General features: G+C 43.1%; 1 protein-coding gene across 6 annotated transcripts in view; it reads left to right on the plus strand.

The window, feature by feature from the left end:
* Positions 1 to 27,332, plus strand: part of Ptch1 (patched 1) — a 62,469-nt gene that overhangs the window by 18,820 nt on the left and 16,317 nt on the right. For 5 of the 6 annotated variants that reach the window (XM_021259378.2, XM_004846083.4, XM_021259380.2 and 2 more), the window contains 14 exons: positions 7,461 to 7,650; positions 8,769 to 8,838; positions 8,944 to 9,035; positions 10,399 to 10,597; positions 10,902 to 11,023; positions 11,850 to 11,997; positions 12,818 to 12,949; positions 13,371 to 13,526; positions 14,731 to 14,829; positions 15,348 to 15,473; positions 19,909 to 20,027; positions 20,539 to 20,941; positions 21,454 to 21,763; positions 26,265 to 26,407. In XM_021259378.2, coding sequence (XP_021115037.1) covers positions 7,461 to 7,650; positions 8,769 to 8,838; positions 8,944 to 9,035; positions 10,399 to 10,597; positions 10,902 to 11,023; positions 11,850 to 11,997; positions 12,818 to 12,949; positions 13,371 to 13,526; positions 14,731 to 14,829; positions 15,348 to 15,473; positions 19,909 to 20,027; positions 20,539 to 20,941; positions 21,454 to 21,763; positions 26,265 to 26,407 — 2,309 coding nt within the window. The remainder of the gene's footprint in view (positions 1 to 7,460; positions 7,651 to 8,768; positions 8,839 to 8,943; positions 9,036 to 10,398; positions 10,598 to 10,901; positions 11,024 to 11,849; positions 11,998 to 12,817; positions 12,950 to 13,370; positions 13,527 to 14,730; positions 14,830 to 15,347; positions 15,474 to 19,908; positions 20,028 to 20,538; positions 20,942 to 21,453; positions 21,764 to 26,264; positions 26,408 to 27,332) is intronic. The other variant, XM_021259379.2, reaches the window with a different exon arrangement.

Here is a 27,332-nt window from a genome sequence, read left to right on the forward strand (position 1 = left end):
GCAGACCGAAACCAGTTGACTTGAATAAATTTTTCTGAGGCCTGAATGTAGCCAGCAACGTGGAAAAATCTTGCCATTCAGGGCCATCTGAATGTACATTTCAGCCACACAGTAAGCCGCATTGGTAGGCACTGGACTGCTAAATACAACCATTTTTCGCAGCAGCGAGTTAGACAGGTGATTAGCATAATTAGCACTGAGCAGCTATACATATGGTAATGCTGAGTGTGTAAATGCCAGCTGCGGTGTAAAATTTATGTCAGGGGTCGGCAGGGCTGTGCGAAAGTATTGTGTTCCAGCTGCAGGTCAGGGCCGCCAGAGCTTACCTCCTTTTCTCTTGTTAGTGAATACGCCAAACAGAAGAGAAAGAAATATAACAGATACAGCTTTGATGGAACAGCCCAATTCTGTGCAAGAGGGACTATCCTATAAAATGCGCACACACACACACACACACACACTCATGCACACTTGCAGGAATCCCATTACTTTCTCTACAATTCTATTTACTTCATGCAGGGTTTGGATGAGTGGGGGCCCAGAATGGAGGTTTGTATAGGTAAGAAGGAAGAATTGCTCACTGAAGTTTTAAAGAGTTCAGTTGCTTTTGTTTTTCTCCCTATCTTCTACACCCCCCACCCCCACCCCCACCCCCACCAACCATTCCCCTTACTATTCTACCCACATTGTTTTTCTTCACATTAAATGGTGGGAATCTCTGCTGGTTGGGACTATGTCTGTCCTTCAGAAGACAAAGATATGTAAGTTTGGGACAAAATATAAGGTTTCATCCCCGAGATTCTTCCCAAACTGTTTGACTGGTTTTGGGAAAGGATGGGGTTTTGTTTTGTACTTTTTTTTTTCTTGGTGGGTTTTTCTGGCCTGTGGGCAACTATATTATTCTCTTTTCCATCTACCACCACTATCAGACCCACTGAATTCTTTATACATTAAAAGAGTCACATAGGTTTCTTATTTGAATAGCTCACACACTTTGCATTGCCTGATGGAGGAATTTATTGCTATGATGAATTCATACATTTTGCCCTTAACATTTTTTTCTGCCTCCCTCCCTCCTCTGTTTTTGCTTGGTGGCTGTAAGAAGTAGTGGTGTTGACAGAATATAGTTCACACCATGCTGACCTCGAGATGAAACTTCCTCACGGCACCAGGGGGTCCTTATGTACTAGCCCCTAATCCAGCTAATCCTGATGGCAACAAAATCATGAAAGTGGCCCCCAGTGACTCGAGTCTCCCTGCACAGATGCAGAGGGAAGGAACCGTGCAGGAGATAAATCAGGCCAGCATGGTGTCCCCAGAGGCCAGGGCGCTGCATGCGAAGGTGGCAATTGCATTGTTCCCCTCCCCCTCCAAGGCCTGCTGAAGTAGGAGGCCAATGAAAAGCTGCCCCGGCTGGATAATGGCAAGAAGACTGTGCAGTGCTGAGAGGTGATGTCAGCTCTGCAGAAGCTGGGAGAAGGGAACTGAGGTTAATGCTATGCAACAGCCTGAATGCTGTAACGAAGAGCCCAGCAGCAAACACTTGAGTTTTGTTGTTGTTGGCTTGCTTTATTTTTATTTTTTTAAATAAAGATGTTAGACTTCAGTAAGAACTCAGACCTTGATGAAAAAAAAGATGCTGTCTTCATTCTTGGGTTCTACTGCTTTGCCCTTCCTGGGTGTCCTCACTTTCTGCAGAATGCTGGGATTGGCTAGTAGCACATGAGATTCAGGTGAGGTCGTGGTAGAACCAGGGGTGGTTACAGCTTGGAAAGAATGCTTCTGGCCACAGGAAGTGCTTGTCTTGGGTGGGGTTGTGCCCAGCCATCACTGCCGCTGCCCCAAGTTACCGCTGTGGCAGGTGCAGTGCTGTCTTGGGATCTGATGGCCCTGGGAGCTGCCACAGACAGGTGCTGGGCTGACCTGATTGCTTCCGACAGAGTGAGGGTTGGTCTGGGGGAGGCAGCCTGGGGGTTAGGTAGCAGATGGCCCCCAAGCTGCTGGCCTGTGGGGTGGGGGTGGTGACATAGGCACATGGACACTCCTGAGATTGGCCCTGGTCCCCAGTGTGGTCCATGGGTGAGTAAGCCGAGTATCAAAGGCAGATACTTGGGCTCTCTGGTTCTAGCATTTCCCATGGCAACACCTACAGGCCCACTCTCACGAGAAGAAAACAGCACAGCACGGGAAGCGGCTGTTGGCTTCTTGTGAATACGAGAGGTGGGTGGGGGAGAGTGGTACAACTCATAGCCCTGTAGTTTCCAGCCAATTGCCCAAATTACTGAATCTTCACTTTTCAGTATAGAAAATGAGCCAGTGCTAATAATTTTGCAGTTACACCCTTATAGAGGTTTGTACTTTTTCATCCCCACAATAAGCAATCCCAACATAGGAGGAAGGACCTGAAGCAACTGAAGGGTGGGGGGGGGGGTGTCCCTTTTGAGGCTGTGAGATAATTCATGGGATTAATCAAATGCAAATGCCAGGCTTGCATATACACAGACCCTATTTTCCTAATTGGACTCTGAGTGGGTACTTTTTAAGGCTGAAAGGGTCGTTTGTTTTGACCGATTGACTTTTTGTGGCTTTGGGGGGGGGATTAATATCTTGTACAGATGACTGCCTGTTCCCAGGACTCAGTACTGAGGCTGTTCATTCATTGATGCTTGCACCACAGCCTGAGTAACTGCCATCCCCTAGTGGTCTCTGCTCTGACTTCAGAGGTATATGGACAGGAGACATTGTCTCTCAGATCATCTTTATGTGGGTGACAGTAAGTTTTTGCTAACAAGTTTTGTGCAGATGCCACAGGCATTATACTTTATGTAAAAGGCTGTGCTAAGAAATGATGCCTCAGTGGGTTGGAGTAGTGCTGGTCTAGAGGCAGGGGCCCTGTGGTTGAATGGTTTCCCTCCGGGCTGCTGGCTTTTTTTTTTTTTCTTTGCAAAACCATGCTAAGCTTGACTTGGAGGGAGAAGATGAGCAGAGCTTGGTCAAGAAGTTATTTGCAGAAGTGATGCTTTTTACTGTCCTTTTTCAAAGAATTGTATGAGCCTTAGATTTCTGGAGAACAAGATGCAGAATGTATAGGTAAAGAGACTTACACTGCTTGTGTTTTCCTTTGTGCCCTCATCTCGCTGCCATCTTCAGGACAGGCTCTGAGAGGGACCAGAAGAAAAATAGGGCAGTCCTACTGAAAAAAAAGTTAATCTAGAAGTCTTATACCTGTTTTCTTAACGCATTTTAAGAGTTCTAGCTGTGAGCTCAGTGTAGTCTGTATGTGGAAGGAATTTGGCACTCCTAAAGCACCTGTCTGCTGTACTCAGTTCTCAGATAATAAAGGTCACTTGTGCCTCTTGTTACTGGGGTGACCTTCGGTAAGTCACCCAAATGATTTTCCTCTGAAGTAAGGGTGATGACATGAGTTCTGCAGCCAGTGAGTACTGATGCCCAGGTAAGGGCTCCTGGAAGTTTTTCTTATACATAGTGTCATTTCATCCGTACACCATCCTGTCAGGTTACTTGTGGCATTTTTGTTCCCATTTTACTGAGAAGGTAATGAGGTTCGATGGTATCAGGGATGTGTCCCAGATCTCTGCCTCAGTGTGGGTTCCTTGTCTTTCATTGTCCAGGACAGCTGGCCCCAACTGCATGGAGGAGCAGCATCAATCAGAATATTCCTAGGAAATAAATTGAGTTCAAGGGCTTTGGAGATGGAAAATACCACACAAGCGTGAAAGGTGACTTTGTATCTCAGGGTCTTGTGTCTTCTTTAGAGATGTTGATTGTTTTATCAGTAAAGTTGTGTTTGGATGATGAAGAAGGAGACTAAAGAGAACTGAAGGATGTAATGGAGTTACTTTGAACTTGTTTTTAATGTAGATGTCTGTATCAAGTAGCTTTCACTTTTTTTTTTTTTTTGGTACTAGGGATTGAACCCAGGGCTTTTGCACTGAATATATTCCCAGTCCCTCTCCCCTTTTAAAAATTTTTATTTTGAGACAGGCTTTCCTTCACTGAGTTACTTATCCAGGCATGATTCAAACTTTTGATACTCCTACCTCAGCCTCCAGAGTGTGGGATTACAGCCCTGGGCCAGTTAAGAACAGCCCTGGGCTGTCATTCTGCTATGATTTTAGGATAAGCTTTTGCTATGGTAGCCCGCAAAAGGCAGGTGAGTTCTTGAACTTGCTCTGCCCAGAGGAGTTTGTGTTTCCTGTGGCTTGTTCTCAAACACCTTGGGTGAGTACTAATGTGAGACTATATGAATGCTGTTCATTTTTATGACCTAGATATACCGGAGGAGGAGCTAAGTCTACACCGCAAGCAGCAAAGGAATGACTACTTGCAGGCTAACTAGGCTTCAGCCACACTTGCCTCTGTTTCTCCCAGTAGTAGGGCAGACCTTTGGACTTTGATATGCTGATTGCTATATTGGAAGAATACTCTTGCCCCAACTGTCCAGTCACCTAAAATGATAGTTCCCTTTGGGTCTTCCCAGTCATCCTATTTGACTTAGCTTACTCTCTTAGGTACCATCCAACATGGCATCACCCTCTTTCCTCTATGGCAGTTTTCATGCCATAAAATTAGTTTAATGGTTTGCTGTACATTGCCTGTGCATGTCACTAGCTCTAGTCTACCAGCGTGGTTCCCGCTACTGTATATCCACAAACACTTGCTGAATGAATGAATGGTCGGAACAACTACTGATCAAATAAAATGAATGGCACCTAAGTCAGGCATGTGGTGTGCGCCTGTCATTCCAGGAGGCAAGAGGATCACCACAAGTTCAAAGCCAGTCTGAGCTACATAATGAATTCAAGGCCACCTTGAACTATATAGTGAGACCCTGTCTCAAAAAAAGAAAAAAAAAAAAAAATCCGCCGCCTGCCTTGCAAGCACAAGGACCCAAGTTCAATCCCTGGTACCAAAAGAAAAGAAAAAGAATGGCAGCTAAATTTCATTGTAGTTATTAGCTTGTTTTCTAACACCATCATATTTGGTTAAACATAAAATGAAATGTTAGGTAAGGTAATCATAATATGTAGAAATAAGTTTAACAGCAGTCTTTAAGTAGTATACAGCATATGGATAGTTGAGAAAACATTGGAATTATTTAGCAACTCTAGTTTGGTCAGCTTGGTGATAATCTTCATTGAAACGGATTGTTACTGCTATAAGATAGCTGCATTTATCATTAGAGCAAAGAGGTGGAAAAACAAAAAGGTTTTCAGTTCCAGAAACATGGCAAATATACACCTTTATTAAAATAGATGTTAATTTTATCATGAAAACATGATGGAATGTGTTGGAACATTTTTTTATCTTGGAAATAGCATCCTTTCCATAAACTCTTATGTTAAAATAGTTGATCCATTGTGAGATTGGTCTGCAAGAGTGTATAAAACATCCTTTGTGTTTTATTTTGATCTCTTGGTTTGTCTTAGGGCTTGCATAGTTACTCACAGGCACCTACTCTGCTGAGGCTTAGGGTAAAATCCTATCAGTCTCACAGGCCAGCTCCTCCCTGGTACTGACTAGAGTACCAGAGTATGTACTCTGTATGCTTGTTTGTTAACCTCCTAGTTTTGAGTCCTCTGAAGTATTAATAAAATAAAAAGTGTTGCTTTGTAGCAGAATGTAAAGTCATGTGCTGTACTAAAGTCTGAGGAAGCAGGTAGATTGAGAAATGATTTCTGGGTTCAGGGCATTAGATGTGATACGGCTAGAAGAAGATAGGGTTGAGCAAAAGTTGGGATGAGTTCCTTAATGTGCAGCTCTAGGTTTTCAGAAGTGAGCTCTAGACTAAGAGTAGGCTTCTTAGCTTCAAACACTACTTCATCCTATATATAGGAAGTGGATTGAGTCAAATTCAGGAGTTAATTGGTTGAAAGCTTTGGGTAGCATTTTTGCAAGAGCCTGCTCTCAGGCAGCTTCAGTGGGCCTTTAGGAGAAGAACTGCCAGCAGCATTGTGTAAATGCATCCTCTCTTGCAAGTAGTTCCCAAGAGATTGTTTTGCTTTGTTCTTTGTAGGGCAAGGGATGGAACCCAGACCGTTGGGCCTGCTCTGCAAGTGCTCTACCACTGAGCCACACTCCTGGCCATTCCCCTTGGTATTTGTCTTTTTAAAAACCTACTCCTGTTTTCCTCTTCCACACTCTAGCACACCTCAGAGCTCCCTAGTGGCTTTGGCCTCCGGGGGAACCCTCATAGAGAGCCCTGTCAGCTTGCGACTCTACTAGTTTTCCTAATGAAGACATTATTTGCTTCTTCCCCTACCCCCTTGTTTATAAAACATGCCAAGAGAACTAAACACCCTGCTGTTCTCAGTACTTATTTACTTGCTCAAACCCCTTGAATACTAAACTTGAAGAATAAGGATTTCCTCTCATGGGAAAACTACGATCACTGAGTTCTTTCTAAACTAGAGCAGGAGGTAAGCATTCTGCTTTTCAGTAACCATTCAACTAACTTATCAGTGACTTCAGGAGGCATTCATACTGGCTTCTTCTGCCCTGGAGTTTGTGTGCCTGAGGAGGTGGCTCTGGGGTCCTCTTTCTCCTTCTGTCTACCCCAGATGCTACCCACCACGGGGTAGCATTCTGAGTGTGGCTTGGTCTGGCACAGTAATGGAAAATGAGCCTAGGTCTGAGACTGTAAGACAGGAAGAGATCAAGAGAGAAAGACAGTTTGCATGAAGTGTGGGTAGTGCTGTGCCTCCTGGTGGGAGACCTGGGCTGGTTCTGGGCCAGACTGCTCGCCCACCGATAACATCACTTGGGGAGCTTCTGGAACACAGGTGACTGAGAACCTGGCACCTATGTTTTCTGGATGCAAGCAGGTGAGTCTTATAGAAGCAGGTTCTGGGGGCTCCCCGTGGTGGACCTGGCTGGTAGATTTTGTTCTTCGGCGTGGTTTCTCTATGTGCATCTGACTTGAATCACATTTTATATATCTTCTCCTGGAAAGTTGTGTGCTGAACACACACACTCACCACCTTTCCTTGTTTCTTTTTCCATGGAGGAAAAACATTTCCTGGGTACCTTTGCCAGATTACTTGGGAGAAGAGCGTAAATTGAAACCATTTATCTTGAAATGCACTGCAGGGGCACATTGTTTATACAAGTGAAAGAAATTGTAACAGGGTTATTTGGTCTGGTCTGCAAGGAAAAGGTGTCTCAGTTTTCCTGCTCCTGCCCCTGCCCCCTTTTGACTAGTGGTCTGTTAGTTACAGCACGCCTCAAGGAGGTGTGCCAAGCCAACAGGTGGGACAGCTGGCAGGCACAGTAAGTATTTGAATATAGTTGCCATTCATAAAGTTGCCATTCATGGAATGCTGCTCCATAAAGATCAGCCTATTCCATGACCCAAGAACCTAGGTTAGTTGGCCAGATAAGAGAGCATGAATTTGTGGTCAGTTTTGCTGTTTTAATTGAAACTTGCCCATGTTTGTCAGTTGGTGGACGAGTAAGTCGTGAATTAAATTATACTCGCCAGAAGATTGGAGAAGAGGCTATGTTTAATCCTCAACTCATGATACAGACCCCGAAGGAAGAAGGTGCTAATGTACTGACCACAGAAGCGCTCCTACAACACCTGGACTCAGCACTCCAGGCCAGCAGAGTCCACATATACATGTACAACAGGTAAGGCCTGCTGTGTCACCTGCAGATGCATGGTGGGAGTGGCTGCTGATAAGGTCGCCCTGGATGCATCTGGAGTATCAGTTTAAACAGCTTTCTCATAAAACTTTGTGTAGACCCAGTGCCGGTGGTTGAACCCAGGGCCTCATGTGTTAGGCAGGTACTCTACGACTGAGATATTTTTCTTTTTCTTTTCCTTTATGGGCCCATCTTGATTTGTTTTTGAACTTTGATAGCATAGCAAGTATATTTCAAGGAAGGGCACTGAGAGACAAATGGGAAAGTTCTGGGAGGAGGCCCAGAGAAGAGGGCAAATTCTAGAAACTTTCCTTGGATGAAGACAGCCTTACCTTAGGATACCAATCAGAGAGAGCAGTTTGGAAGAAATTTTTTATTTTGATTTTTCTTTTTGGAATTCCTATCTCTACTCCTTCCAGATTTACTCTTTTCAAGTTAAGGTTATCTCTGTTAACACATTCAGAAAAGCATGGGTTTAAATAGTACTTCTAAAGATAATAAAACTTTGAATTCGTTCTTGACTCATATATTTAATGTCCTTTCTGTAAGACAATAATAAGAGAAACTGTAAAATGGGATTTCAGTCTACCTGGCAAGTGTTGTTTATAACATTTGTGTATAAGAGCAGAAAAGGTTTTTTTCTTTCTTTCTTCAACGCTAAAGACATTCTCCACTAATAAAAAGGCCAAGGATTTTCCCACCTGAATATATGTCAATATGTTATAAACTTCACTAATTTAGTTGCTACTTATCTTAATTTGTGATGATTCTGCTGGGCTGCCTGAGGTTGTTTAATGTATGTAGAAAGCAGATTAATGGTGTAAACAAGATTATTGGGAGAACACTTAAAGAAAACAAGACTTTTCAAGTACTTTGGTAGCATTCATTTACATAAACACCCCACATGTTAATTACATGTGAGTATTATCTATTCATTAAAGGGAGCTTGTTGGGTCTCCACTCGGCAAAAGCTCTGCTCGTTTTGACAGATGCTTAAAAGTGATCGAAACTGCAATTCTTTTTATATGTTCTATCATTCTCATTTAGCAGTCATTTCCTTTATTACAATGAAAAATCTTTGTCTCTGCTTTTCATTCCAATAGGCAGTGGAAATTGGAACATTTGTGTTATAAATCAGGAGAACTTATCACAGAAACAGGTTACATGGATCAGGTATATTTTCTTGTTTGCAAAAACAATGTCTCAAAAATTCTCAAATATACCCTACTGATACATGTTAGCCTAATGCATGGTCTGTTTCTTTTTTCAATTTGACAGATAATAGAATATCTTTACCCTTGTTTAATTATTACTCCACTGGACTGCTTCTGGGAAGGGGCAAAATTACAGTCTGGGACAGCATACCTCCTGTAAGTGTGTTCTGTGTCTCCAGTGGGGTAAATTCTAGAACTCAGTGTTTCTGATGTTGCTCACCATTGTTTATTCTATTTCAGTTTAGAACAAAAAATTAAAAACATTGATATTCTGTGTGCATTTTTTGAAAGACTAGTTGGTGGAAGAGAAGGGTTCAGAATGTTTTTCCCTCTTTTCAAAAAAAAGTTCTGTAGGGATCATTAAATTTCATTCACTTTTACCAACCTATTTATATGCAAATAAAATGCAAATTATTGCAGAGTATGTGTGATTTCTTTTTTTAACTCTTTACAAAATGTTTATAGTTTTGCACACCAGGCGCTTAGACCTTTAACTTATTTTTTAAGAAGAGAATGCATTTGTAAGTATATGTCAGAACTAAATATTTTGAGTTAAAGTTTAAGATCTTCCTGTGAAATAAAATATTAACCTTATTTGGATCCTATTAATGACGTTTAAGGGGGAAATGCACTATATCGAAGGCCATAGTCTCCGATGTGTCCCAGTCTAGCAGTTGGATATTAGATGTACAGCACATTTAAAGAATCATTGTTAATCATTATAGACATTTTCATTTAATTATGCAAGAGTTGGTGCTTAGGTTATTGTTTCTGTCCTGGCTTGCAAATATCTGCAAAAGCAATTTGCAGTGCCCATCCCCTGACCTTCAGTGTACAGTTTTAGATGGGAAATAAGGGGTTTTGTGTTTTCTGGTTGGGAGAGTCTGAATAATGACTTCAGCCTGGTTAAGCAGCTACAGTGTGGCTTGAACCACATAACAGGCAGCCAAAAGCCTTTCTGGTCTGTCAACAGCACAAATTCAAAAGTGAGTGTGGGGGAGTGGCTGTGATGGTGCTGATGGTGGAGGCCACAGGGGGCTCCCCGCCTGACTGCCATGCTGTCAGAGAGCACTCTCAAGTATGGAATCGTTAAAGGCAACAGAGATCAAATATTTTGATTGATGACATTTTAAAAGCATTTACTAGGCTTGCAAGTGCAAATTTGACATTGTGATCTCCCCCGCCTTTTTTTTTTTTTTTTTACTTTTGATCTGAATTTTCTGCTTAGAAATGCCCATGGATTAATTTTTTAAAAAATATTAAATACAGTGTCGTGGCAGCTAGGGTTCTTTGATGCTTTCCTTAATTTATAAGCCCTGAGCTTGCCACCTTCAGTCATGAATCATTCTCTGGATTAAGTTTGCACAGTGATACACTGGGAAGGACCATGTATTTGTTTATGCCAGAGTCAGAGAATCTCAGCGTTACCAAAAAGCCTCTTGCAGTATGGACTAAAAATATGCAGAGGGTGAGTTTGAAAGCTGCTTTTTGTAGTCTCACCTCCTAATTTCTTTCGCAGAGGTAAACCTCCTTTGCGGTGGACAAACTTTGACCCTTTGGAATTCCTAGAAGAGTTAAAGAAAATAAACTATCAAGTGGACAGCTGGGAAGAAATGCTGAATAAGGCAGAAGTTGGTCATGGGTACATGGACCGTCCCTGCCTCAATCCAGCTGATCCAGACTGCCCTGCCACTGCCTCCAACAAAAATTCAACCAAAGTGAGTACAGCCATAGAGCATTCCCAGAGGGCAAAGGAAAAAGCTTTTTTGTTTCCATTTAGAGTTCTCTTTATTATTTTCATTTTTAAGATTTTATTCTCTTTAACCTTTTTACCCTTTTAGTCTATAGAACTACGTTTGTTTAGAGAGCTAAATTTTGCTGTAGGATATGCCATACACTTCTCATTAGCCTTGTTATTAATGTCCTCTCTGAAACAAACAAGCCCTTAATGCACTGGATTTTAGCAAGGCATGTGACCTGCCTACTAATTCCCATAATTATGTGGCTGTCTTTTTATTTTAGCCTCTTGATATGGCCCTTGTTTTGAATGGTGGATGTCATGGATTGTCCAGAAAGTATATGCACTGGCAGGAGGAATTGATTGTGGGTGGCACAGTCAAGAACAGCACTGGGAAACTTGTCAGGTAACCCAGCACACATCAACACCCAAGCCATAGATGCTTCCTAACTTTCCTTAGAAACCACTTCCGCTTTGACATCTGCAAGTATATTTACTTTCATACTTCACTGTTATCCTAGTTAGCTGTCTAGGGTAATCATATGTTAGGAAATATTAGCAAACCAGACCAGCTTGAAAAGCCACCTTGTAGGAAGTTTGTCTAGGATGGATTTGTAGCTTTTATGGAAACTATAGTTGTTGGCTTTAAGGTTTTAGCAGATCCTTTCCTATTATGTGAAAAATGACAAATATTGTATAAAGTAGCCAGAAGACACCAGCCACGGTGCATAGAGCTGAATGGTGTGAGCTGAGCACTGTCGCATACTGTTAAAGGAAAGACCAAGAATCAAAGGCGAAACAGAATTATCCTTTGTGTGCACACAGGGTCTGGCCAGTCAAGTGTCAGGTGTTTGGTCTGTGATTTCTCCCTTGGGAAAGCCACAGTCTGGGGTTTCTGCACAGCAAGTGTGCCTCACTGAGCCAGCTGTATCTGGTCAAGCTATCTACTCCTCTCCCCTTCCTGTTTCAAGGAATGGAAACTGAAAAAGGAAATTGCATATTAATTTAATTTTGGGATCTATCTGTAAAGGGTTTGTAAGGTTACACCTTTAATATGGTTTATCAATCTATTAAATAAAATAACCATCATAGTCCCATCTGAAAGGAAACAGGTGCTCATGGGGAGGAAAGGAACTCCAAGTGAGTTGGGGCTTGTGTTTGAGATTTTACACCAAGGAAACTGCTCCATGGGAATATTGATGTGCCTTGCGGTCTCTTTCATCCCACTCCAGCGCCCATGCCCTGCAGACCATGTTCCAGTTAATGACACCCAAGCAGATGTACGAGCACTTCAAGGGCTATGAGTATGTCTCGCACATGAACTGGAACGAGGACAAGGCAGCAGCCATCCTGGAGGCCTGGCAGAGGACGTACGTGGAGGTAAAGCTCCTGCAGATCTAGGGATGTGCCCTGTGCGTGTGACTCAGTTCTTCTGGTTTCTTCTTTGGGTTTATCTTCACACATTATAATTCTAGGAACTTTGATGGAATGCTGACTTGTTTTTCTTTTCCTTACTGTTGAAAATCTTAGGATAATATCTAAGAAACAGTCAGATTGAGATGCCTTGAAATGTATTTAGTAGCCAGTTATGAACTCAACAGTTCAGGCATAAGATGGTTCTATTAAAAAAAACACTTGGTGAGCAAGAAAAGTTATCTGGAAAACATTAGCAAGGCATAGAATCAGTTCACAGCTGCAGGCCCCTTGGTTGGGTCATGTGACAGGGGCTGGCCTTTGTTTCCCAAGCAGTGACCTCTACTGAGCTGCATGTGACCTTTTAAAAGTGGCCAGCAAATGAAGGAGGGGGTTGAGTGCCTGTAAGAATGAGTTGTTTTGGATTAAGGAGGGACTGATGGGACTGCAAATCAGTCGGAGAGCTAAGGAGAGGAGAATAGGAGTCTTAGACTTGGTGTAAATAAAGCATCTGAGTAAATTCCATTTCCACAGGCCAGCTCTCTGCAGCACCCATTCTCCATGATCATCGATATTCCAATTGTCCCAGAGCCAGGGTCTGTTAATGTCAGTCCAAGTTTAGCCTTCAGTCTGCACCCCTGTCTACCTGAATCATGAAGAGCTTTTGTTAATGATCAAAAAAGAAAGCGTACCAATGCAGAGATGTCCCCCCGCCAAGGTCTGTTTTATTGAAGCTTTAATTCTACTTGGAAATTCAGCCTTGCATTGTACATTGTAACAACTGCAGGTGGTTCATCAGAGCGTCACCCAGAACTCCACTCAAAAGGTGCTTTCCTTTACCACCACGACCCTAGACGACATCCTAAAATCTTTCTCTGATGTCAGTGTGATCCGCGTGGCTAGTGGCTACTTACTGATGGTAAGGATCAGTTCTGGGCTCCTGGGGATTTTGATTTGGCCTGGGTGGGTTTTGTTTAGTTTGTTTTAGTTTTTACCTTTCTGTGACCGCTCCTGCTTTTTAACTGCTCTTAACTCCTGTGTGCATCCAAGACAGAGAGAGCTCAGCTTTGTAACGGTTTAAAAAGTGGTTGTGTAAAGCGTTTTTTTCCCCATTGCAGCCTTCCTGTCTTGGACTCATATCATTTTGTGTGATGTCTGTAGTGTAAAAAGTTTTGTTGTAGAGTTGAATTTTAAGTTTTACTATCTTTGGATTTGGGGTAATGGGTGGGGGAAAACATTAGAATCACTACACATTCTAATGTTTGGCTTTTGTTTCGTGTCCTCCTCCTCCCCCACACTCCCCACCTATCCTTTCCCGTTCCCCCTTGTTCTGCTTGCAGCTTGCCTATGCCTGTTTAACCATGCTGCGCTGGGACTGCTCCAAGTCCCAGGGTGCCGTGGGGCTGGCTGGCGTCCTGTTGGTTGCACTGTCAGTGGCTGCAGGATTGGGCCTGTGCTCATTGATCGGGATTTCCTTTAACGCTGCAACAACTCAGGTACTAAAGGAGCCATTTGGCTGCTGTCCCTTCACAAATGCCCCTCCTCGTTTCAGCCCCTCAGTCCTCCTGTGTGACCAGTACCCTGGCCTCCAGCCTTTTCCATGAGGCTCCTGGTTTGGGGTGGGTCTAGCTATCCCCATGAACCATTTATGGGACTGAAAGTCTTTTGGGTTTGTTGATTAGTAGAGATGCTTCTTTTAGAGCAATTTATATCATTAGGGCCCTAATTCTCAAACTTTGCTGGGAATTAGAATCACCTACAGGGCTCATTTGATTTGTGTGTTTGTTTTTGAGACAGGGTCTTGCTATGTAGTTCAGCCTGGTCTTGAACTCACTATGGAGCCAAGGCTGGCCTTGAACTCACAGTGATCCTCTTGCCGCAGCCTTCTGAGTGCCAGGATTTCAGGCGTGTGTCATCATACTCAATGATTTTTATTATTGATCACAGTTTCTGATTTTGCAGGCTTGGGGTGGGAGCCAAGAGTTTGCATTTCTAGTCAGTTCTCAATGATGCTATCCCCAGGTTACCCTGAGAACTTACATCTTTCAATGAGTTAGGTTCCTTCTCATTTATTAACTTTCAAAAATTACTGTGCCTGAACCTTAGAAATAGAAGCATGTAGCTGAGTGTAGTGGTGCATGCCTGTACTCTCAGCACTTAAGGGGCAGTGGCTGAGGCAGGAGGATTGCTGCTAGTTTGAGGCCAGCCTGGGCTGTATAGCAAGACCGTGTCTCAAAACAAACCAAAAAAAATAGAAGCATGTAGCTGGAAGCGGTGGCACACTACTAATCCCAGCACTTTAGGAGGCTGAAGCAGTAGGATTGTAAGTTTGAGCCTAGTCTAGGCAACGTAGACCCTGTCTAAAAAAAAAAAGCTGGAATCTAGCCCAGCATGAAGGACCTGGGTTCAATCCTCAGTACCACTAGAAGGAAGGGAAGAAGGAAGATGGGAGAGATTGAGAGAGAGAGAGAGAGAGAGAAAGAGAAAGAAAGAGAGAAGAGCTACTGTCAGCCAAAATTGCTAGACTGTGGGGATAGAAACTGTCAAACTGTCAGATAAAGTAAATTCTTCTCTGTGAATCAATTTTAGCTCCCTGTTGGGTAACTGTTAAGGACACTGCAGACAATGTTTTAAGCACTTTCAGAATCACCCACATTGCATCTTGCACATCTAAGGCCGTGTGTTCCGTTTTCCCTGCAGGTTTTGCCATTTCTTGCTCTTGGTGTTGGCGTGGATGACGTTTTTCTCTTGGCACATGCATTTAGTGAAACAGGACAGAATAAAAGGATCCCTTTTGAGGTAATAGCAAAACAAACAAACTTTGAGGACACCCAAAGTCCCCTCTGTTCCTGAATTTTTGTTCTTGAATTTTTCTCAGTCTGACCCAGTAAATATTTCAGTCCTGAGTCAGATGACATGGTACTGGCTCTGAATAAATAAAACAAGCTGGAAGAATCTCAGGACATGTATTTGAATTCCCAAGAGCTCCATCTGGGGTGCCTTTAGAAATACGGGTATTTATTTTAGTGTGACAACTCACACTAATTGCCACCTCCCTTTCAAAGCCCACATTTGCTGCTCACTTTGCCTCCTCTCCTATTTTAAATCCTATTTAAAATTTATTTCATCCATTACCTTGTAACTTTTCTGCTTTGGAGCATAACAGTAAAGGACCCAGGAGTACATAGAAAGTGCTGTTATTGGGGGGAAAAGGCACCGAGAGGCCTCACCTCTCTTGTCCTCTTGTGCCAGCATAACCTGCACCTGTGGCTGTGATGTTTGGCCATTGGCTCAGCTCTGTGACCTTTCGTCCTCAGGATAGGACTGGGGAGTGCCTCAAGCGCACAGGAGCCAGCGTGGCACTCACCTCCATCAGCAATGTCACTGCCTTCTTCATGGCGGCACTGATCCCCATTCCCGCACTGCGGGCCTTCTCCCTGCAGGTGAGTCTCCAGCGGCACACTCTCTGGTAACCCCAACCAGGCGCTGACACTCAGTGTCCCTACCCTGCTTTTTCTTGAGGTAGCATATGGGTCTCTGTTCATTGCAGTTGGTGCTGCTTCAGGCTATCACCCCGACAGTCCCTCCAGAAATACCATCTGGGGTTCTTGCTTACCTTTCAGGCCCCACAGCCCAGATGCCTGTTAGCTTATGGGGTTATGCTGTGCATATGTGGTCCTCTTAACTGACCCTGGCTTCTAGCTCCTCTCTCCTTCTGTCCTCGTCATCCCAAGCATGCCTTCCTTTCTTTTGCCTTCCCTAAGGAAGCTCCAGTCCCACCCCAAGGCAGCCACATAGAGCAAATTCTGTTGGTGTATGAAAATGAGGTTGGTAGCCCAGTCCAGACAGAGACTTAAATGGAATGTCGGGTAGCACAGGAGGATGCCTTTCCTTAGTTGCCCTCTATCTTCTTTCCTATCCCTTCTTCTCTTTCCTTTTGGCTCTCCACTCCCTTCATAGGCCACCCAAACAACTCAGAATACTGCTCACTCTTCACATAGGGCATCTTGACTCCCTCAGATTCATGTGCCCTCTCCTCTGGCCCTATCACAGCTGAAGACAGTGAGGTATTTTCCCAAACAGCCAACTCATATGTGCCGTGAAGGAGGACAGTTCCTGGAATGGGGATGCGGCCATAGTCTGGTTTTTTGAGACAAGGTCTTGCTAGCCCAGGCTGGCCTCAGACTTGTGTCAGTCCTCCTACGTCACCTTCCCAAGTGCTGGGATTTACAAGTGTGCACCACCATGCCAGGCTTACATGTATTTCAAGTCTATGTATAGAAACAGTGAATGAATAAATGAATAAAATTAAATGTGAACTGGAACTGAAACACAAGGAACATGATCATATCCAACTGCTTGGTAGTAGAAAAGATGAGTAACAGATGCCCATGAAATTTGTGATACAGTTGCCATGTCAGAACATGTTTTGCACAAACACACACTTGCCATGGGTCTAGTTCCTGTTTCATGTGTAGCAGACTTTGATAATGTGAAATTGTTCTGGGGCCTTGTAATAGTGGGACCCTCTCCTCTCTCCTTTCCCCTTTCTTTCTGCTTCCTTTTTTTCCCTCCCTGTCTTTTATCTGCCCTGTTCTTTATCTGCTCACGCTCCTTTTCTTCTTCTTTTCTCTCATTCTCCCCTGTCTTCTCTCAGTACATACTGATGATTCATCAAGGAAAACTCTTCTTTTATGATATCCCATGGTGTGGTGGTCTGAAAAGCTACATGAGTTTTACTTACTCTAAGTTCTCCCAAGGTAAGCACTTTACAGAGACAAAAGGAGTACTGTTGATTTTGTGCCTCTAGTCACTATCAGCATTAGAAAATTGCAACCATAGTATCCAAGAAGGTTTATTATTAAAGAATGGCTTCCCATGACACTCTGGCTCCTCTCTTAAAAAGAAAAAGAAAAACAGAAGAGAAAGAAAGAAAATGGAAGCTAAAAGGAAAAGAGAAGGAGAATATACAATATTTTTTGCAGTGGCCATCGGAAATTTTACCCCATTCCCTTTCAAATGTATTGACATTCAAAATTGACCATTTTGTAGCTTTTTCATTTAGTGACATGTGTCAGGCTGTGATTCTGGATATTCATTTACGTTTATATTTGCAGGGTCCTTCACATAAAGGAACCAAGGGAGACACCCAGACTGTTTCTGTTCAATCGTTAACCCTATGTGACCTTCAGATAGATGTTTCCCCTGAAAGAAATTTAGGGGCCAAGCATGTACTTCAGAGGTAGAGCACTTTCATGGCATGTGTGAGGCCCTGGGTTTGATTCCCAGCATCACCAAGACAAAACAGAAAAGCTGTTTTAAACCTTCTTGACCTTCACCCATCTGTCCACACACCACCTCTGGACCAGGAAGCTTTGGCACCATCTGTAGTTTCTTTGGGCCGTGCGATCGTCTCACGGCAGGACAGCGTTGGTAACGCAGCGGTGTTGGTTCTTCTGTGAACGCTCCTAGAACAGGACCCCTGGTCAATCAGGGATACAAGGACTTGAACCTGGGTCCCCCTGTGTGTGTTCCAGCAAGGTCCTCCTGTGTAGGGATGGGGACATTTCTTTAGGCACAGTAACCAGAATTGATTCACAGTGCAAGTACATTCCTATTATCTTTTCTGGTTTCCTTAAATTCCGTTTTCTTAAAAAAACAGTTTGCCTCTACAGTGACCCTTCTCTTTTACTGAGAATTCCTGCTGTTTTACTATTTTGCACACACTGGGGGACATTTCAGAAATGTTCCTCCCTTTAAATGTCATTAGAAAAGTGACTTAGGTTAGTGCTACATTGGGGATCTTTTCTTAGCTCTCCATTTCCATCTCAGAACAGAGCAAGGTGCCTGTAAGATTTCTGTGATTGGTAAGCCCTGGTATCAAAAGAGTCCCCAGCCACCATAGAGACCCACAGTGTTGAGCTGTGGTCAGCACCCAGGCTACGTATATGCGCTTGTGTGGCTTTGCATTTCAGATTCTGCCCTCATTCACATGAACTTATGCTCAGAGTGAGGTACCCAGAATTTATTCTCTAAATCCTACTTTTGAATTCTAAACATGACTGTATTTTTAAAAGCTGAAAATGTTCAGCTTCCAAATGACAGTTTTCATGAAAAAGCACCTTTAGTGTCAACCTGTTCTTCCTAGACATAGTCCGAATGCATCTTCAGGAAGTGAGCAGATCTGATGAGAACTCCTACATCTCAGTTGGGCTGGGGCTTTGAATCTGGTTTACTGGATAACCTCAGGCAGGCAATGCTAAGGTCTGGGGTCTCTTAGTTGATAGTGTCTTGGTCAAGCCAGTAAGAATGTTACCATGGTGATTGAGTCATGTGTTAGCTACCTGTTCTCCATCAGTGCTCCTCTGTAGAGTGACTCAAGCCAGGTGTGCCTCTCCTCAACAGCCTGTCCGATTTCCTCCATGTGCATCTCCTTTCCCTGTTCCTGTCTTATGCTTTTGTCATCTTCTCAATCTAGCAGAACTGTCTACCATGGAATCCTTCCTCTGTCCCTCTTACCTGCTCTGGGAAGTGGTACATGCTTTTCTTCCTACGTTTATCAACCTGAATTGTAATTTGTAGCCCCAACTATGTCCACCCTTAAGAGCTGGCATTTATCCTATTTATCTTTGTAATCAGCACAGGACCAGACTTCAGAAAGAAAAGTATATGTCCCTTAGATTCTGACATGCTTATTCACACAGGCCTATCAGACAGATCTCTAAAGTGCCTTGCATGCATTAGAGGGGCAAGTTAACATTCTCTTGTCATTTGGAATTGAGGTATTTTCAAGATAAAACTTTATTTTTAGGTAGAGACTCTGTTATTTTATGGTTTTGTAGACTTGATAGGGATTTCACTATTGAAAGGCATCTTTTCAGAACTTGGGCTTGCTATTTCACCTGGACAATAGATTAATTCATTCATTTCAGTAGCCTTTTGTGAAGTTCCCCCTTGATTTTTGTTAGATACCAGTGAGACCCAGACTTTCTTCCCTCAACCTGATTTGCTTCCTCCATTCCAGAAAGTCTCAAAAGCGATTCTTTGGAAAACCTCCTATGAGTTAATTTTTGATTTCTTAGCTACTTAACTTTCCAGTTCCATTTTTCTTTTCTGCTTCTTCTGCTTTTCTGAGCAGGGATAGCCCTTTCAGCTGTCTCTGTTGACTTCCTCTATTAACAGCCCAATTTTGTAATTTTTACTAGGTCAGCAGGAGATTTGCCAAAGCACTGCAGAATCTAGCCCCGTGTTTATTCTAGGTTATGGAGTGACTTTTGAATCTGTACTTATTTATTCTGCAGACTATAATCACACACAGGAATTTCTTTCTGCTTAACTCTCCTTGACCTTTGCTGTAACTCTCTCGCACACTCCACAGGCTACTCCTGAGGCTATTTGGAATGTGCCTATTAAAAACCTCAGGGGAGATGTGTGAAATTTTATTTCATGCTTTAAAGGTGACATTTTGATATACTCAATCCACTTTATATACAAATTTTTCAGTGTAAAATCAGGGCTGCATGAACCCTTACAAATGTTCTAGAAGGGACATGTTTCTTTTTGTTTTGAAATAAAACATCTCAAGTACATTTTCTGTTCTGCCTTTATAGATTCGGTTTGGTTAGGTGATTAGCAAGACACTTGTAGTAAAGATCCTGTGTACTTTCTGGGTTCCTGGAATTATTAGAGATGGAAAGGATCTGAATAATAGGAACCTATTTTAGTCAAATAGTTTCTTGATGGAAGAGAAACAAAATGATAAGAAAATCCAAATCTACTTCAAATGCTTCAGGACAATATTCACAGAAACATACTGTTCAGAAGCATCTTCATTTTCAAAGCAGTTTTGTGACCTTGAATTTTTTTCCCTGGTCTCAGGCTGCAGTTGTGGTGGTCTTCAATTTTGCCATGGTGCTGCTCATTTTTCCTGCAATTCTCAGCATGGATTTATATCGACGTGAGGACAGGAGATTGGATATTTTCTGCTGTTTTACAAGGTACATTTTCAGGTGGCTATGGCTTTTACTGGTGGTACTGTTGAGAGAACTCTTCCCATCTGTGGATTTAAAAGAGAATATATTGTAACAGGGTTTGGACTGGTGTGATGGAGCTAGTGGAGATGTGGACAGAGGATACTTCCCCCAAGGGGATACCTGACCCCCTCCCACAACGTTCTCAACCCTCAAGTTTCTGATTTCCACAGCTGTTTCCATCATGAACCAATTGTGCCATTCAGTGGGAGTTTTCATAGCTCTATTTATTAGGGAAGAACAAAATTGAAAACCACCCATCTAGAAAAAGCATAGAACGGTGGGTTTCTCTGGGGGGTTTTTCTTAATTTTTGGAATTAATCTTTGACAGAGGTTCGTCATCATGAAAGGGAGATTTAGGATGAATCCTTGGACTCTGTTAGGTCAGTGTCAGGATCAGTCAGGTGACATTCTCAGAGCTAAATGAAAGCCATTCCCCTGTGATAGCATGGTCTGCAGTATGTTTTCCTCCTTCCAGCCCCTGCGTCAGCAGAGTGATCCAGGTTGAACCTCAGGCCTACACAGAGGCACACAGTGCCACGCGCTACAGCCCCCCACCCCCCTACAGCAGCCACAGCTTTGCCCACGAAACACACATCACCATGCAGTCCACGGTCCAGCTTCGCACCGAGTACGACCCACACACGCACGTGTACTACACCACCGCCGAGCCACGCTCCGAGATCTCTGTGCAGCCTGTCACTGTCACCCAGGACACCCTGAGCTGCCAGAGCCCCGAGAGCACCAGCTCCACCAGGGACCTGCTCTCCCAGTTCTCGGACTCCAGCCTCCACTGCCTTGAGCCTCCCTGCACCAAGTGGACGCTCTCATCCTTTGCCGAGAAGCACTATGCCCCTTTCCTCCTGAAACCCAAAGCCAAGGTAATCCACTACAATGTAGAATTCTCCCCGTCCCCTCAAAATATGACAGGGCCAGCTCCTCCAAGATTTGTCAGATTCTACTTTGTCTTTTGCCATGCCAAAAAAAATTTTGAAAGTGTACATGGATTTGTGCATGCATTGCATTGACCTGAGGACAGGAGATTGGATATTTTCTGCTATTTTACAGGGTATGTTCTGCTGATTTTAGGCCTCTAAAAGTGAATCCAACCAAAGCTTGGGGTTTATTTAAATGAGCTCATCTTCTAAGGAGGGAATCTCATTGTAGTGAGTCTGAATTTAGATTGACTCACATTGTAAACATTGTCATTTTTCATGAAGTTATTTAGAATTGCCATTACTATGATTTTTATGTTTCTCCCGTTGAGAGAATGGCTCCCACATGCTAAGTCTGGGCCAGCATGGTAGTAAAAGAAGGTATAAACAGCTGGCGTTTATCAAGAAAGAGTCTTGTGATCCTTTGGGTCTGACCTCATGCCTCTTGCCCTTTGCAGGTCGTGGTGATCTTCCTTTTCCTGGGCTTGCTTGGGGTCAGCCTTTATGGGACCACTCGAGTAAGAGACGGGCTGGACCTTACAGACATTGTCCCTCGGGAAACCAGAGAATATGACTTTATTGCTGCACAATTCAAATACTTTTCTTTCTACAACATGTATATAGTCACCCAGAAAGCAGACTACCCGAATATCCAGCACTTACTTTACGACCTTCACAAGAGTTTCAGTAATGTGAAGTATGTCCTGTTGGAAGAAAACAAACAGCTTCCTAAAATGTGGCTACACTACTTTAGAGACTGGCTGCAAGGTAAGATGCTGCTATGGGGCCATCATCCTTTGTAAGCATCAACTTTGCTCTGTGGTATGTTCGCCTCTCTAGGTCTCTGTTGTTCATTGTTTAGAGTGTAACACTCGAATAGTTCATGGACTTCTAAGGGTTGCCATTCTTACAGATTATTTCTCCAGCAGCCTGTCATATGTCATTTTTACCTGTGAAACCACGAAAATAGTCCAAGTGATGTGACTCAGGAACTTCTGTAAGAATTTGAGTATACATTAGGCAAAAGGAAGGTACGTTATAAAATACAGATCCTGGTTGCTTCCATTGCTCTTTCCTTTTGGAGGGTGACTACTTCAGTGACCAAGTGAAACCAAAGTAATTGATGGGATCTCTAGGCTGACTTGCTGCCAAATTATATAGGCTGTTTCACCAGGAGATTTTGTTTGCTTTTTTTGGTACCAGAGATCGAACTCGGGACCTTGCACTTGTGATGCAGGCGGGAGAACCACAGAGCTAAATCCCCAGCCCTCACCAGGAGATTTTGAATCAGCTGTGGATATAATTCAAATTCTGTATCTGTTTTATTTACTTTTTTAATAGACTTTTACAGCAGCTTTGAGTTCCCAGAAATTTAAGTGGAAGGAACAGATTTCTTGTGTCATTCTCCACATTCACAGCCTCCCCTGTCGACACCCCCACCAGAGTGGTGGATTTGTTCGAGCTGATGAACCTGTATTGACACCCAAAGTGCGATTTACATCAGGGCTCCTTGTGACCATGATTTGGTGAATGAATTAAACTTTCAAATCCTTAATCAGATTGCACACTATTTATAAATAATCAAAATCTGCTTTAAAATGCCTTTCTTGGCTTCTCGGTCTCAGAAGCATTTCTGGGAAATACTGGTTAACTGTAGGGAAAAAAAAATGTCTAAATTTGCTCTCCCAACTGCTAGCTGATTGAATATAAATGTATTCAGTGATTTCAAGAACATCTGTTCATTTACTCTGTGTTGACACATGCAGAAAGAAGTAGGGAATCAGGATAATTATCCACACAATTCAAGCAAAAATGCATTTACTGGAATACCCAAATAATTATGGCCTCAACATTTTTTGGCTTAGATTATCCAGTGATTGTCTTAATTTCCCACTTAATTAGGCTTGTTTAAACACAGATTTAAGTGCCCCCCTTTTTTGCTCTTAAGTCAATACACTTTTATGTAAAGATTAGGTGGCCAGTTTCCTATTGAATTTGCACGAAACAACTTGAATTTGATTGAAATTGGTTCAGTACTGATTCTGGCTCTGACTTGGATTACTGAGATTTTGTTCCTACATGTACACCAGATTTGATTTTTATTTTGGAGAAGGGTAAAGCTGACATGGTTATTACTTTTTAACGTGTTCATAAGAGTAACTTAAATTTATTCCAAGTCTCATTTTTTGACACTTAGTTCTAAAGGCGGTGCTTTTTGCATAAGGAGTCCAAAGAAAACCAGTGGAGAGATTCCCTGCTTTTCATTTTGTTCCCCCATTGACCAAAGACATGCAAATAATTGGCCAGGAGTGACAAAGAGATCTGCTGTGCTCTGCCAACCTCTGAGCAGAGGAGGGTTATTGTAGCGTGTGTTCCATTGTCTCCAGCCTCTGCTTTGGATGCTCATATGGCATGTTAGGCTGAGGTTGGGACAGGGGCCAGGGTTATCGTCTCTAGGCACTGCAAAGGGTTAGCCTTAGTTAGAGGGTATTTTATTTCTTTAAGACCCAAAGCATTCAGTTTTGAGAATTTTTTTTTATTAAAAGTGTGTTTGAATCATGTTTTGATTGTTAAATTAGACCAAGTTAAATCAATACACACAGACAAGTAAGGGTCCCAACCAGCCCTGGAACTCTGACCCTTACAAGGTCCAACAGAGCACTGTGCACAAAATGACCAGGTATTGGCTGCTTAGACATTTTCAGGCCTATTGAGTAGTTGATTTGGCCTCTGAACATTTCCTTCTAGGAAGCAATTATTGTTGAGTTAGTTTTTCTTCCAAATATTTTTATGTGGTTTTTAAATGATGGAAGTCTCGATTTTTTAATGGTATTTCCATTAGCTTTGCCATTAGTTGCCTCCTGTTAGTTTTTGTCAACATTTCAGTAGTTCTTTTTTTTCACTCCAGAAATATATAATGGTTAATTTAGAAATTGTCATTCTTAAACATACATATAAATAAGGTGAAGTTAGAGAAAAAACATACTGTACATCATGTATAAATGGTGCTTTTTACTTCATATTGAATTATACAATGAAATTTGGGCTTTTTCTTTTAAGGTCCAGTATACTAGGTTAATTTCTTTACCCCAGAACTTTATGTACAGAGAAAATAATTTTTAGTTTAAAATGTCACAGTTCTTTCCTACAGTGTGCATTTACTGGAATATAAAATGTTGGTTATGAGGCACTAGAAGCAACTTGTCCTTTGCCTTGTATCTAGGGTCATATATTGTGCATGCACCAAAGCCAGCCCACTGCTACTTAGGCTTTTCAGTAATTGGTTAGAAAGTATTAAATTATAGGCAGATTTAACTGTCCATAAAGTCAGTGACCATGTCTTATATCTTTGAACCCCTAATAGACTGAGCAGCACCTCAGGGACCAGCATGGTGACCTCAAACCTGCTTTTTCTTCCTTGATTTCCATACCTCAAAAGTCTTGGCGTGTAAATATATCCAAAACAAGCACTCCGAGTTTGGGGACCTCCATTTCCCACCAGATGTTGATGGTACCAGAGTTCATTCTGTTCATTTTAATTCATGTGAATATGTCTGGATACTACAGTGTGTTTGAGACAGTTTCCAGCACTGAGTGGTTCAAGCCAATCATAGATTTGGGCTGCCTGGGTTCAGAGCTTCGCTCCAACACTTACCTGCATGTCTTCATTTGTAAAGTGGAGCTGATGATAACAAGGCTACTTACAAGGTGCCCAGTGCCCACTAATCATGGGTTGCTGCAGGTCAAGATGGTACCTTAAGTACCATAAACATCTGAAGTGATGAAAATTCTACTATGGTTCAGAAACATACCAGGCTTTTATAGCGGGTATGGAGGGTGGAGCAATTTTTTTTTCCTGTCCTGTTTATTTTTTTCAAAACCAGAAGGAAAAAAAAGAGCTTTAGGTCATAAAATAACATCTGTTCCGTACCACTATGTCCATGCCTCACTATGAAAAACAGGCTGTCTGAGGGTTGGGAGGGCGGTCATCCTGGTGGTCTCCTCTGCCTGCCTGTGCCACACCCACCCTGCAGTGGGGCCTCCTTCCACTGCGGATCCCACTGTCCTCACCCCTAAATTGTTCAAGGTTGGAAGGAGGGTTTCATTTTTCTAAAAAAAAAGAGAGAAAAAGGAAAAGGAGTCTGTGCCCCAGTATTCCCCTACCTAAACTTCGAAGAACTTAATATATATAAATATATATATTTATATTTTAAATCACCCAGGGCATGTCTTGAAATGAAACAAACCCTTTTCCCTTCTCACCAGTCATCCTTAACCCGTGCACATGCATGGCCTGTTCAGAAGCGGTGGCTTCCTGGATGCTGGGCTTGGGAGTTCTACTTGGGAGGTGACTGGGGAGGGCCAGGCTGGGGCTGTCAGGGAGAGTGTGCCGCCAGCCGGCACTCAGACCCTAAGGCCGGGTCACCAGGGCCCTGTTTTCTCTTCCAACACGCTTATCTCTTTACAGCTGCAGCCAAACCGTCAGGTCTGTAATGATGGTTTTGATTACAGAGGCCAAGAGCAGCTGTGTGGGGCGGGTGGGCTCGCCCGTCCCCCAAGCCCAGAGAGCTTTTTCCTTCCCCAGGCTGCGGTTTGTCATCTCTTCTCACAGAGCCTCCTTGTATTGGCCTGTGGCTTCCTGTTCTCAATCTGATCCAAATTTACTCTGTGAGGTATTTCCCTGTGTGTGCACAGGGTCCCTCCCTCCTCTCTTCTGCACCCCCACTTGGAGAAAAGGGTGGTAGGGAGGAAGAGAGTGAGCAGGAGTGAATAGGTGTTGGCTGTGATCTTTACACAACCTGGCAGCGGATCCCACAGCTTGCATTAGCTCCTCAAGTCGAACAGATGGATCAAATTGACAGAATCATGTTTGCTCACCCTGAGCTCCAGAAGCAGTTGAGTTGCTGTTTGAAGTTGGGAGCTCAAATGTGTCTTTGCCCCTGTAAGTGGAATTTTTGGTTGTATTGAAGAACCCATGACGTAGCTTTCCAAGGGGTATGAAGTGGTTGAATCTGGTGTGTGTCTTTTTCTACTCTCTTGCTTTCTCTCATTGGAATAGTTATGGGAAAAGAGAAGTGTGACCGTTATTTTAAAAGTAAAATCTGTATATTTATTTCCTTCTCTGATTTGAGCAAAGATTATTAGTGATCGGTTCATTCATCCAAAGTCCAGTAGTCCTTGTCCTGCCTTCCTGTTCACAGTTCCCCCATTAGGACCTGTTCCTTCTGGTAAAGAACTGTAATGCATTACACACATTTGCCTCTTCTAGGACTTCAGGATGCATTTGACAATGACTGGGAAACTGGGAAAATCATGCCAAACAACTACAAAAATGGATCAGATGATGGGGTCCTTGCCTACAAACTCCTAGTGCAAACTGGCAGCCGGGATAAACCCATCGACATCAGCCAGGTATTCTCCCTGCTCAGAAACTCCAGAGCGGTCTTTCCGGGTACAGTTGGGCAGAATTTGGGGGAGCTGCAATATGGAAGGAAGATGGATTTAACAGCATTTGATCCCAGCCTGTGCTCTCCAGGAACAGGAGGCATGAGGATCTGGTAGGAAGAATCTTGAGTTGGGGCTAATTTACTTCCTCCCACCAGCTAGTTGTGTAACCTCAGACAAGCCAGGGACCCTCACTTTCCTCTTCTGTCAAATGGGAACAAGTGTTATCCTGGGCTCCAGAAACAGCTGGAGCAGTGCAGTGGCAATCTGGATATAATGCAGGATTTTTTCGGATATGGAAGTGCTGTCTTGTTACAGCCTTTCAGATTCTAAACCATGATGGTCTTGGTTGTATTGTGTTTGTTGTGTCGCAAGTCATTTGAATGAGCAGAGGCAAGTTTGATGTGGATGGCTCAGGAGAGGTTACTAGAATGGAGGATTTGTATCAGTACTTTTTTTTGGTATCGGGGATCGAGGTTAGGACCTTGTGCTTTCAAGGCAAGCAGAACCACTGAGCTAAATCCCTGGCCCACAGTTCTTTTGGGTTAGCCGAAAGGGTGGACACTAAGTACAGACAGATTGCTATGTCATGAGTTGGACAAGCTGTGACGTGCAGATCCTTGGAACCCACATGGCCTCACCATCCTCCCCACTTCCCCGTATAATAAAAGCATACCCCTTTTGATTCCGGGCATATTTAAGAGTACGTTTGGACTCTGCAGATTTCAGATGGGTCCAGGTTGACTCCTGGCTTCCCCAGAGCTTCTTCCCTCTGCTCTTTGCAGCTCACTTGCTTTATTTACCTTTAGGCAAAAAGCGTCATGCTAATGATCTTCTTAGCAGCTCTGTTATTGTCTTCCGCTTTTTTGGCAAAATTACAAAGTACATTGTT

Source organism: Heterocephalus glaber, unplaced genomic scaffold, assembly GCF_053883595.1.
Source record: "Heterocephalus glaber isolate CG9 unplaced genomic scaffold, H.glaber_assembly_v1.0 deba00000594, whole genome shotgun sequence".
Lineage (NCBI taxonomy): Eukaryota > Metazoa > Chordata > Mammalia > Rodentia > Bathyergidae > Heterocephalus > Heterocephalus glaber.